At 43.8% G+C, this 12,309-nt stretch overlaps 1 protein-coding gene across 1 annotated transcript in view; it reads right to left on the reverse strand.

The window, feature by feature from the left end:
• DppIII (dipeptidyl peptidase 3) overlaps positions 1-12,309 on the reverse strand; it is a 79,079-nt gene that overhangs the window by 48,271 nt on the left and 18,499 nt on the right. Inside the window, exons 6-8 of the mRNA XM_055066898.2 lie at positions 9,074-9,225; positions 8,114-8,233; positions 3,750-3,839 (exon numbers count right to left, since the gene is read on the reverse strand). Of these exons, the coding sequence (XP_054922873.2) occupies positions 3,750-3,839; positions 8,114-8,233; positions 9,074-9,225 (362 nt within the window). The remainder of the gene's footprint in view (positions 1-3,749; positions 3,840-8,113; positions 8,234-9,073; positions 9,226-12,309) is intronic.

Below are 12,309 nucleotides of genomic sequence, written 5' to 3' on the forward strand. Positions count from 1 at the left end.
CGCATGTTCATTGTATTGATAGTTAAACTGGCAAAACAGTCAAGGCACGAGCCGTTCGTGGTTATTTAAGAAGTCATTCAAGAAATGCAGGACATCGAATACAGGCAATGGCACGAATAATGATGTGGTGTGGTTGATCGATAGCTTCAAAGAGCTGTCTGACTTTGACAGAAATGGACATTACTCGTGAAAAATTTTGATGATCCACACAATTAGGCGATCTACGTAAGTGCAGGTGTAAGCGTCAACACAAACACCCCTTTGCAGACACCATCATCCTGCGCGATCATTTCGTTGCCTTCATTCCCATCGTCGTCGTTCCTTTATTGCCATGTCATTGGCATTGTTCCTTCATCATCAAAGTTGTTGCTACATCCACATCGCGCAGTCCCCGTCAATCCATTGCTGTCGTGCCTTTGTCATTGTGTGTTGTGACTCTGGTGTTGTCATTCCCTCATCCTCAATTCATAGTCATCGTGCCTCTGTCATAACGCTGTCATCATTTTGTCGTCGTCCCGCCACTGTCATAACGCTGATGTCATCAGGCAACCGTCGTCATTACAGCACTACACTTTTGTAACCGTGCATTGTCGTCATGCAACTGACATCACTCTGTAGTCCTGCTCTCGTTGTCAGTCGTCATACCGCCATGGTCATCGACAGTTCATGATGTATGGCACAAATAGACAATGGGAAAGGACACAAGAGAACCACTAACTAAACTATTTAGAGGCACTGCATTCATAGTCAACAACTAAATTATTTTGAGCATTTACAGACTATAAGTTGGTGATGCAAGCACAAGAAACAGACAAAAGAAAAAAGGAGGGAAAAGAATTGTGCGGCCTTTTCTTTATTGTGTTCTTTGTGCTTGTATGACTTTCCCATTTTGCCTGTTAACTCTTTCCTATCGACTACTGAATGTGGGTCACCGGTGACCCATGAGCAAAACACCCAAACACAAGGCTCCCAGCGCCCTAGAGACTTGCTATCTACCTATAATGCAGTTAATGTGGGAATCCACTTTTCTGAATAGCTTTTTGTCTTTTTTCTATGTAGAAGTGATTTTTAATGAACATTTAGAGGTGCGCACCTTGCGATGGTGACCACGGCAGGCACTACTACAGCTGAGCTCTAGCATGAACGTCACTCGAATGAATGTACTGCGTCCTCGGACCACGAGGTTATGATCTGGATGAAGACCCTCAAATCCTGTCAGGGCTGTCAACAGCTGTTTGGCAGCAAGTTTTATTTTCTGCCTGTTGATAAATGACTACGCCCTCGTAACCAATTGAGATGTCCTAGAGATCTTGGCACTATCTACTGCATATGTCGTAGGTTTGCTGGCCCCAGCCCAGCAGTCTGACGTCCTGCCCAACATTTAGGGCACCTGCCCAAAAGGAGGCCGTTTCCAATAAACAGAAATCATTTTTTTTTTGTAGGTCCTCTCCCTTATGAGGGCTAGAGCACTGAATCTTTTACGCATTGTAGGCAAAGTACAAAGATATTTTGTGTATTCAAGAACATCTTCATATTTTTTTCTCTCTCTACGGTTATCAGGACAACATTGTAAAAAATTTGGGTATTGTCAGTAAGCTGTCACGAATTACACTACATATTGTGCCCTCATGTGCATTTCTGAAATTTATATCCTAGGAAAGTACATTTCATTAGCTATCCATTCATACATAGAATTTTATTGTAACAATGATAGTATGTTCAATAAAAGGAAGGTGTGTGTGAATACTCGAATATTCAGTTTCGAATAGCATAGTGACCGTTCAAATAATTCGAATCCTGAATTGAATATCTACTATTCGGTAAATTGGGTAAAAGACCCAGCTTCATCAGTACCCCGATGTGTAGATCATTCCCACGATACGCTATGTTTATCAGTACAAATTTCATCCATGTTAACGATACTGATCGAAATAATTAATGCAACACCAACAGAGGGAATCACAAAACCAGTGCGTATAGAAAGCATGAAGGCATTTGCAAAGATTGGTTCGATTAGCCACTGAAAGGCATGCAGATCATATTGGATGCGCCACTTCAATGGCTGTCAGTTTAACCTGGTTTGTACACGTGATCTCACCGCCGATCGCTAATGAACAGCACATAGAAGTGCAATGGCAACAAGCTTTCTGCGATGGCTTATAGTCCGTTATCACACCGGCCGGCGGCAAATTTTATTCACAGCACCACCATTCGTCACCACACTGCCTAACTAACCCATTAGGTCTAGTCAGAATGGTGCGTCAAGTGTTGGGGACCAAAGTTACGGTTTCACACCGAATCAACGCAAATCTGTTCAAAGCTGTCGCATGACACTCAGAGAGACAGCAAAACACTTCGCTGACGAAAGGAGTGTGCAGGATGGCCACTGTTCACGGCCACCATCTTTGCCAAAACAACATATCGCGGCCCCTCGTTCCAAACACCATTCGTAAGCACACGTCACTCTCTTTTCATAGCGTGGCGACCTGTCACAAGACTACCTTCGGATTTCCGTGGTGGGCTCGAAAATGTCATTAGACTAGCGTGCTGACATCCCCGCTACAGATGTCATTTACACGGACGGTAGATGGACACAAACGGAAAATGGGGGCGGGCGGTCACGCTAATTTGCCACGGTACTCCCGATTTGAGAATTTATGACAGGCAGCAAACGACGCTGAACCTGAGTGAAAAGGCACCCACTCTTTACCCCTGGCGCCGATTGCGGTGGCCCGTGGTTCGCCGATGACCATGCGATGTGGTGCCAAGTAACATGATGCACGATCCCAGCTTTAGTCTGTCACATAGAATGACCTTAACAAGCTAACGATAACCTACAGAAACCACTTGCCATAACAATGAAAAAAAAAATAACCTTCCGTTTTCTGGAAGAAAACTGGAAAGCAACTTTCTAAGCAATAGAAGATCGCCACTATAATATTGAAAGCCTCATTGGTATTCAGGACAACATAACTTTTCTATTTCTTCAGCTTTAGAGGGAAAGAAATCCCTTGATTCTATTCAACAGAATTACATCAACAAAAAGATATTTTCCAAGCCTTTGTATATGCACTTGAGTTATCAGCGCTGGCATATTAGTTCGATATTCCATTTAATAAAGGTAAACCTTACTATACATCTTGATTTCCAGGTACCAAAGTTACTGGGAGCTAGCAACTCTCTTGTTACGTAACGTGAGTAGATTTCTGAGCGTATACAGCACCACGTTTTTTTTTTTTACAAAATTTGTAAGAAAAACATGGCATTATATTTTTGGATACTCTATTTAAAATTTGGTTTTTTGCTTTTTTATTCAATTCCATATTCGATTTTAAATCTACTCTCTCGTATTCGTACATCTCTAATAAAGAAACCTTTCTGAAGACTTAAAAGAAAGGCTATTTTTATCTCTCAGTAAGGAAAGAGTTAATGGAATGCCTTCAAATAAACAAGTTTTAGTTAGCGCTTGTTCTGCCTACTTTTTTTTTTACTATCTGCTTGCACTATGTATCCTAAGCATCTACTAAATCTCTAGTATTCTAAACTGCTGTCGAAGTCAGTATCCACCAAAACAGCAATAGTAGCTTGATATCAAACTGTGCCCCACAACTAGTACCCACAAGTGCGAATTAGGTAAAACTGGAATCTATGCTTGTGACTGTGCTTGGAAGACTTTCTTTGCCCAGCTAAAAGCACTAAGTCAAAACGGGGCCAAAACAAGAACAATAAATCCTAGAGATTCAGCTTGCCTTTGCCACGCCCGGAATGAACTTGTTGTCGCCGAAGCCCTTGTAGTTTCCCATGTTGGAGTAGAAGGCAGCAGCGTACACAAGCAGAGCCTGAAAGAGAAGAAGCAAATGAATGCCACAATCCAAAATCAATACCACATTGCATACGGGCTTTTCTATATGGAGAGTAATGGCTCCACGCATGCAAATAGCAGCGATTTTTCGGCTGAACTTGCATTAAAATAGAGTGGCTTCAAACAGCGGCGTAGAAAGCTTAATACATGATAAATTCTAAAAAAAATCTCTCGACTTTATTCTAAAAAAATTTACTCATTCATTCTGTGCTCGAGGACAAGGTTCTATGGTTGATGTGCCATACGAAGGAGTTTGCACTTCATTGATGGCACATATAAGTACCGAAAAAAAATTTATTTTATTCTAAATATGCAAAACATGCAGAGAATAAGCATAACCAATGAAAATAAAAAATATTTTGCAGAAACTTTTTGCACAATATGGCGAAAACACCAGGCAGAAAACTGCAATTGGGCTTCACCTCAAACCACCTCTACCTTCGTTTAGAATTTCAAGCAGCTCTCATCATATGTGATTCATAGGTGCACATTTCCTATGTTTTACATCACATGCGTGACACCATTGTAGATGTATGTTTTGCGTTGGTTTGTCACCTCTGGCCGCATTTTCAAAAGAAAGCGAGTCGTGCACCAAACTTGTTCTTTGTCCTGTGTTGCCTGTCTAAACCAACAAACAAAACTTACTGCCTGTCATTCAGTGTTGACCGAAGACATTTAGCCAGAAAATTCCTACTCAATATCGAAATTCAGCAAGAAAAAAATATTTCACTGGTATGTTGGGTGTAGGCAACACTCATCAATAAAGGGTTACTGAGCACATAAAAAATGCAATCAAGAACAAAAATATTACAACACAGAAATTAATTATGCAAATCTAAGAAGAATGTACAGATATAGAAACGAAGTGGAAAATGTGACTTGGATGACAAATGAAAAAGGGTGGCTGTTAATGAAGTTTTCAGACTAATTGTATCTGCAGTTAAAACAATAACATGTGCCCTAAATACAGTAATTCAAAGATTGATTAGCAAGATCGTATTCATCACTTTTGGGTAGTGTGTACACCACAAGTTTTGTGTTCTGCTAAGGCTTTCTGTTCTGCATTTCCTGCAGGGGTCGCTTGTGACTACGGAGCATAGGCCCTGTGTAGGTGACATAAGCAAAGCATCTCATTAATTGCAACTACCTAGGCCTACAGGCATAGCACAAACAATGCAAGAACGCGAGAAGAGCAGTGAAGACACAGACATGGCGTCAGCTTTCAAAAATGTTCAATATTTCAAAGTACCGCACCGTACTTGTATACTCTGCCTTGTGCATCACAGAACACGCATATAAGCATAAACACTTGTACAAGTTCAACAACAAAAAGCAAAACAAAAGAAAATACTAAATAAGAATGCTGACTCTCACTCTTCACTCATGTGCAGAGAATCAAATTCTTGATTTGACAAGGTAAGCGAAGGTTTACTAACACACGCATCAGTGACCCTGGTTATTCACTTGGCCTTTATGAGAAGACAAGTCATCACATATCGATTTCTGTCTGGGATCACGGTACCTTCAAAGACAGATAAACAACAAACAAAGGCTGCTGCTGGAAGCTAGTGCCATGTTTGTGAATTCGTGTACTTGTCTTGTTTACGCTACACTAGTACCCCGTAGAGAGAGCCCAAGGTAAGTCAGTTCCGGCCAATGATTTGCCAAACGCGTGATAAGGTCCAACAAGTGGCAGTTCCCAATGTCCTGCTCTGCAGTATGGCAAGGTGGCTAGACCAGCACACTGTCATGATGCTAAATGTAGTAGATTTCAGAAAGTCACTAAAAGCTGCTGTATCAAAGCTTAGGGGCAAGAAACATCCTGGCGTTTACTAGGCGAAGACACTCCCACCATTGCTATCAACAGGTGGGGCCCGCACGTTCCCTATTTGTACCTCGTTCCCACATACACTTTGCATGCAAATTTCAGTTCTCAAGCCTCATGAGTATGAGGCATTGGCTCATGAACAATAGGTTCTAGAAGTCACCATTTCACTTTCTCCATGACAAGGATCTCTATGCTTTCATTTAAGTACCCCTATATGCCATAGAGCAAGATGTTAAAATTAAAATTAACGAAAGAAAAGTTCAGTACCAGTCTACCGAACTGTCTCGCTGTCTTGATCCTCGGCTGACAGTGGCCATCTTCGAAGGAAGACAAGGAATGAGGAACCTAGCACATTAACGTGGGCTATATGAGGGATGCCGTAGAGGAGGTTTCCAGATTAATGTTAACCATCTGGGGTTTCTAATGAAATGTGCACTCTAAGAGTGATACACAAGCATTTTTGCATTTCACCTCCACTGGAATGCGGCAAGGAATGGAACCTACAACCTTGAGCTAAGCAGTTAAACGTCACACCAATGAGCCAGTACAGAGGGTTCTTTCAGATACATACAGTAATTTAAAGCTCCCAGACAGAAAGCCACAGCGACACCTGCAAGTGCCGTGACATAAAACACACTGCTAGATATGTCACTCACCAGCGCATGCGAGTTCGGTTAATCATCCAATGCAGAAAACACAATACTGCCGCTTAACCGTTTGAAGGTTTTTGCCGTACATGTACGGCGGCGTTTTTTTGTCCCGCAAGATCTTTGCCGTACGGGTACGGTTTCGACCCACCGTTTGAAATTTCGCGCCATAATGACAATGCGTGCTCCCTGGGAGGTGCTACCATCTCTTAGGACTTACAAGAAGCGTTTGAAATTTGTGCTACCTTCTTGGGGAGATAAACAGAACTGATTGCTAGCTTCAGCGCGTTGCGCAGACTGTGGCAACACCCCTTTTGCGGTTTCGGCTTCGCCGCGTGATCGCAACGGAGGCGCGCGAAACATCATTTTTTTCTTTGTCGGCACCCTCTTGCAGGGACGGTGGAAGTTGATTTCTATCTTGATTGGCGCTGCTCTTAGCTTGCTTATCACCGCCGTTCGCGAGGTATTCTCGCTCTCAGCGGCAACCCGCTTTCGTGGTTTCGGTTCCGTTACGTGATCGCAACGGAGGCGTGCGAGGAGGAGGAGGAATAAACTTTATTTGTGCACAGCAGATTTGAGACCTAGGCCTCTACCTAAATGACGGCCTCGAGCCCTTGGGCCCTGGTGGCATCTTCGGCCTGCTGGATTGCCTTGAGTTGGTCTTCCGGTGCACAGCTGAGCAGCGCGGTCTCCCACTGCTCTCTGGTCTTAATTATTTTATTCTGTATGGGTGTACGAGGACAAGCCCAAATAATATGTTGTAGGTCCGCCCTTTCTTCACAGAATCTACATCTATCCGTGTAAAGGTCCGGGTAGTAGCGGTGGTAGGCCACCGGGTTCGGATATGTATCTGTGTGCGAAACGTGATTTTTCTCTTTGTCGGCACGCTCTCGCAGGGGGGAAGGAAGTTGATTTCTATCTTGATTGGCGGTGCTCTTAGCTTGTTTATCACCACCACTCACAAGGTATTCTCGCTCTCTGCGGCAACACGCTTACGCGAAAGGGTGCCTCAGACCTCTGCCATAGGCAGAGGTCTGAGGCACCAGGGAGAAGATATCATGTGTGCGCCAATACAACTCATCGCTCTAAGACAACAGACATGCATTTTAGGTGTGCAGACTGCGATAAGGTGCTGTGCGTAGAACCGTGTTTCAAGGAGCACCACACTCTGAAATACTATTGAACATTTCGCAGTTCTGAGTGATGCTGACACCAAAATACTGTTCCAGATTTTTTTTTTAACTATTTATTCCCGACTTCATAAATTTTGTACATTCAAGATGCGCAATAAAGTAATTTGACCACCTGGGAAAGTGTTCTTCAAAATAATTCGACCCTCAAAGGGTTAAATGCGCCACGCAGCAAGAAAAGGCAGAGAAGAAAAAAAAGGGGGGACAGGGCTCACTATGGGAGGAGGAAGGGAAAAAAGAACAGTTGTGGAAATTAGTCCAGCCAAAGGAAGAGAATGTCTCTGTTGGTAGGGCAGCATAGTGACAGGACAATTAATTTCTTCCGTCTCCGCCAATGATTAATCCATTTTCAAAATTAGTTTGGTAAAACACCTCTCAGACCACATTTCACAGCTTCAACTGTACAACGGAAACATGCTACTGGGTCTGGTGAGAAGCCTTTTAAGACTGGTGGTGACCTCTGGGGCAAATTAATACCCCATTTTCCTATTAACAATGGTGAGCAACAGGTTTTGCCAGCCTAAGAAATAAGCAAAACACTGACAAGTAAACAACTAATGCCTTCCACTGCACAAAGTTTGCCAACCTTGAATTCTTCCTCATCGAAGCCGGCTTTTTCCAAAGCCAGAGCCTTGAGTGAATCCAAGTCTTGCGCCCGGAACAGGCGCTCCAGCAACAGGAAGATGAGCGGGCTTTCCCGGGACGTCTGCAACAGACGCAAATAGCACATTGGCAGCCCCACCATAACTGACAAGGAACCAGAAACCTTAAATAAACTTCCTTCTTTTTTCTAAATTTCATCCCAGTATGCCTTTTCCCCTTGCAGCTACAGGCACATCTGCACGTTCCTGCACTTCTTGTTTCATTGACTTCTTCCAATAAATGTTACTTACATGACTGACCTACGATAATGAGATTTAACAAAAAGATTAAAGAGTGCTGTACGTGTTTTTCTGGCTGCCCCAGTGGCAGCGATGGCAATTGCAGAAATGGAGCAAACCAGTGTAATGTATCATCACATATCCAGTTCCTGTGCACCGAAAACAGACATTGGTCTGTAGACTCACACAGTAGAGTAAATTATTTAGGGCACTCCAATACATGCCAATGTTTCTCCCAGGCTCTAGAAGGTCGGACCTTGTAAGATTAAGAAGGGGGCTGACAGATGGAGTAGCACACTGTGGTACAATGGTTATAAACGGGGATAAAGAGCCTCAGTAAGGTTGGCCAATGTTTCGATAGGGGCACCTAAGGAAAGGCTGCAGCCTGCCTGGCCAAAATTTAAATATGAGGACTTAAGGTAGGTCCTCCTATCGAAACGTTGGCCAGCCTTTTCGTAGGTTCTTAAGACCTCTTTTAGGTCCTCCTATCGAAACGATAGCCAACGTTTCTGGGGCACCTTATCCCTGTTTATAACCTTTGTACCACAGTATGCCAAAAAAGCTGTGTCAGTACTAACTCAAACTGTCATACCACATGTCTTGTTGGCTCTTTGTACTACACAAACTGGAACACAAATGATAAATGAAAGGCTGCAGTTATGCACCTGAAAGAGCACGATGAGTCCACCAAACCAGGCCGCCCGGCTGAGGTAGTGAGCATACTTCTTCTCTCGATCGCTGAGCCCCTCAAATGCAACACGGGCATCGAGCTTCAGGAATGGGGTCTCATTCGAGTACAGCTCGTCCGACATGTCTCCTACACGAAATACAATCGTTGAATGACGTTCAGCAAAATAGAACAATTTGCTATGGTGAAAAAAGAAAGAACACAGGAACAAGGGTATCCATGTCCAACAGACAATTTCGGCTGCCCATGCAGGTGAGAAGCAGCCTGCTTACAATGGAAAAGTTTTTGCCGCCCTCGGATTACAAAGCAAGGTTTTCCATGAACAAAAGACCTCTCTCTCTCTCTCTCTTTTTTTTTTTTTGCTCATCAACTGCACTTCGGAGACAATAAAAGTTTCAAATACATTCTCTCTTCCTTCCAAACGACGTGCTTATAAAAGCAGAGCTCAATCACCAAGATTTGCAGAAGGAGCAACCTTCGCTCATTTTTTTCCTTTTGTTAGCGCCTGTATTTACAGCCCGTCGGCGGCGACAGGCGAACTGATAAGACATATATCTTCGGCATTCAGCTACGTCCGAGATAAACGAAGAAACTGCCCGCTAGATGAAAGTATCGACGATTTACACACTCAAGGAAACGGAAAACAGGGCGGCCAGTGGCAGCGCACAAAGGATTTCGTTATAAATCTGTCGATTTTTTAAAAATATTATTAAGATATCCATTTTTGTTTGCAATTCATCATTGCAGCACAGTGCATTGACTCCACTTCCCGTCGTTAACGATCGTACAAAATAATCAAATGAAAATGCGTATTTGACGCTTTCAGAGATGTTGATCCGTGAATCCATATGCGCGCAGATATCCTCGCAAGTACGTACGAGTTGCAACTTTTCGTCGACATACACTGCTGTTTCCGGATCACTAGGCGCTTGTGCGTGCGCGACAGTGAGAAAGAAAATGCAAAATCGGCGCCTTATCACTGTTTCCTGCAGCGTACTGAAGCCACGGTTCTGTTTCACCAACATTGAGCTAAACAATGGTTTCCGTTTTTCACTTCTCATCACCCGCCTCTTATTTCCAACGAAACTGCAAAAATATATCATTTCTTCCCCTGTTATCCTCGTGTTGTTTAGCGTTAGCTTGCACTCATTTATAAACTTGCTGTTATGATGTGAGGGAGTACTTGGCACCGCAGAGGCGCCAGTGCCAACGACCACACATGACAAGGCGCATTTTGCGTCGTCAGCCCAGCGACACGACAGGATTGTCAAACGCGCTACCTGCGGCTTACCTGCCTTGATCTGCGCCGCTTTGGTTCAGGAAGAGATGACTAATCAATCGGGCAGTCAGTAACGAAGGCAACAATATGCCGTTACGCTGCTCCGAAATATAAATCGCCGGGCAGTGAAACCGGCAAAATATTCGCACGGTTATTTAGCGTGCACACCAGCAAGCGACCGAAGCGACGACTACCGACATAAAGCCGGTAGGCCGGTCAAAAGAATAGAGAAACGAGAGAGGTTTGGGAGGTAGAGGGGTTGAGTCGTCACGGTGCGCACTCAGGTTTCAACTCGGTTCGGGAGTCACTTTTATTTCCGCACTGCCAAAGAGAGTTGTGTTCTACTTTTATTTTTGAAAGTCCACTAGCAGTCGGTCTAGAAGCTGCTTGAATTATGACGTCATCGGACGTCCCGTTCTGTCGCGCTCGAAGCGCGCGTTATGGATTCCTTGGGACACGCCTTAGGTCACGGAGGAAGGAAACTAAGGAGAGCCCTACCCCCTCGCGCGCTAGGAGAAAAGTGTGGCGGAAATGACGTAGTAGGTTCTCATTTTTTTTGCTGCTTTTTTATTTTTTTTGTTGTATGGCCACGCCTTTTGGGCCACAATGGCGGCGTTGTTATGGTTTTGAGCGCTCACACGTGTTGCTCTGGTAGGTTTCGGGCCGTGGCAAAGGCGCTGAGTGGGCGGGTTTGCGTTAGTCACCGTGTCTTGTTGCGCTGTGTTACCTGCACCCTGCTCTGCCAGATGTTGCGCGAGCGCGCGCGACACCACGCGCAGCGCGGCGTGGTTTCGCGAAAGATGCAAACAAGAGAGGAGGGTGGCACAAAAGGCGGAGCATCGCCATGAGCAACGCCAAATTCCGGCTTCACTTTTGCTTCACAAAGAGTGACGTCAGGGCCTCTCCTTAGTTTCCTTCCTCCGTGCCTTAGGTGCATCCCTCCACTTCCCAGACATGTGGGTCACCCTTACCTTAATAAAATAACTAGACTTGCATTCAAGCCCCTTGGAAGAATATATGGTTACCATTATATCTTGCAAACAATCGGGAAACCACTCAGACGGTTCTGTGATTTCAACCTTATCGAAATGCTGGGCTAAAATGAGTCGACTGTGCCACATTTCATTATATCTATCATTGTTCTTGAAGGTTCTGTGTAAATATGCTGATTTAAAATAAAATTTTGGGCTTTTACATGCCAAAACAAGGAACTGCTTAGCTACTGCGGCAGGTTGTACAAGATACAATTTGACCTTGTGTGTTGTACACACCTCAAAAAGTTAAGAGTTGGCACCAACCGTTCAGTACCGCACATATGCTTCTATCTTACCGGAGAAGCCTATAGTAATATTGTTACATGGCTTGAGGCATTTATTTAGAAGGCTTTCATGGCGGCTAAAGCACTGGACGCCAGAAAAAAAGCAAAGTCCTCGTTTTCCTTCTCTTCCACAGCTCCTTTCCTTTGTCTTTGTGTGTATGAATGTGCCATTACAATATGACAACAAAGGTTAATTTAGCTGTTGCACTTTTCAGACAATATACTACATGCTCACAACATATATATATATACACACAACTATATAAACAACATATATAGATATATATATATATATATGTTGTGTTGGTACACACCTTCTACACTAGCTGTGTGTGTGGACCAAACAAATAACTGTGACTGCTGATGTAATGCAGCTGTGTAACAATGCAGTATGTGTTCATTACAGCTCATTACACCAAAATCGTTGGGTTCAGAAAACATCAATAATATACAGGTGTTGCACAGCACACTTTTGATCACAATTGAGCCTCATTGGGATCGAATTTCAAGGTTGCGATTGGCTTCTTTGCACAAGCTGGAGATGGGAGCCAATTGCAATCAAGGGTTTCAATCCAGATCGGGCTTGATCATGATCAAAAGTGGCCGTGCGACACTG

Source organism: Dermacentor andersoni, chromosome 6, assembly GCF_023375885.2.
Source record: "Dermacentor andersoni chromosome 6, qqDerAnde1_hic_scaffold, whole genome shotgun sequence".
NCBI classification, from domain to species: domain Eukaryota; kingdom Metazoa; phylum Arthropoda; class Arachnida; order Ixodida; family Ixodidae; genus Dermacentor; species Dermacentor andersoni.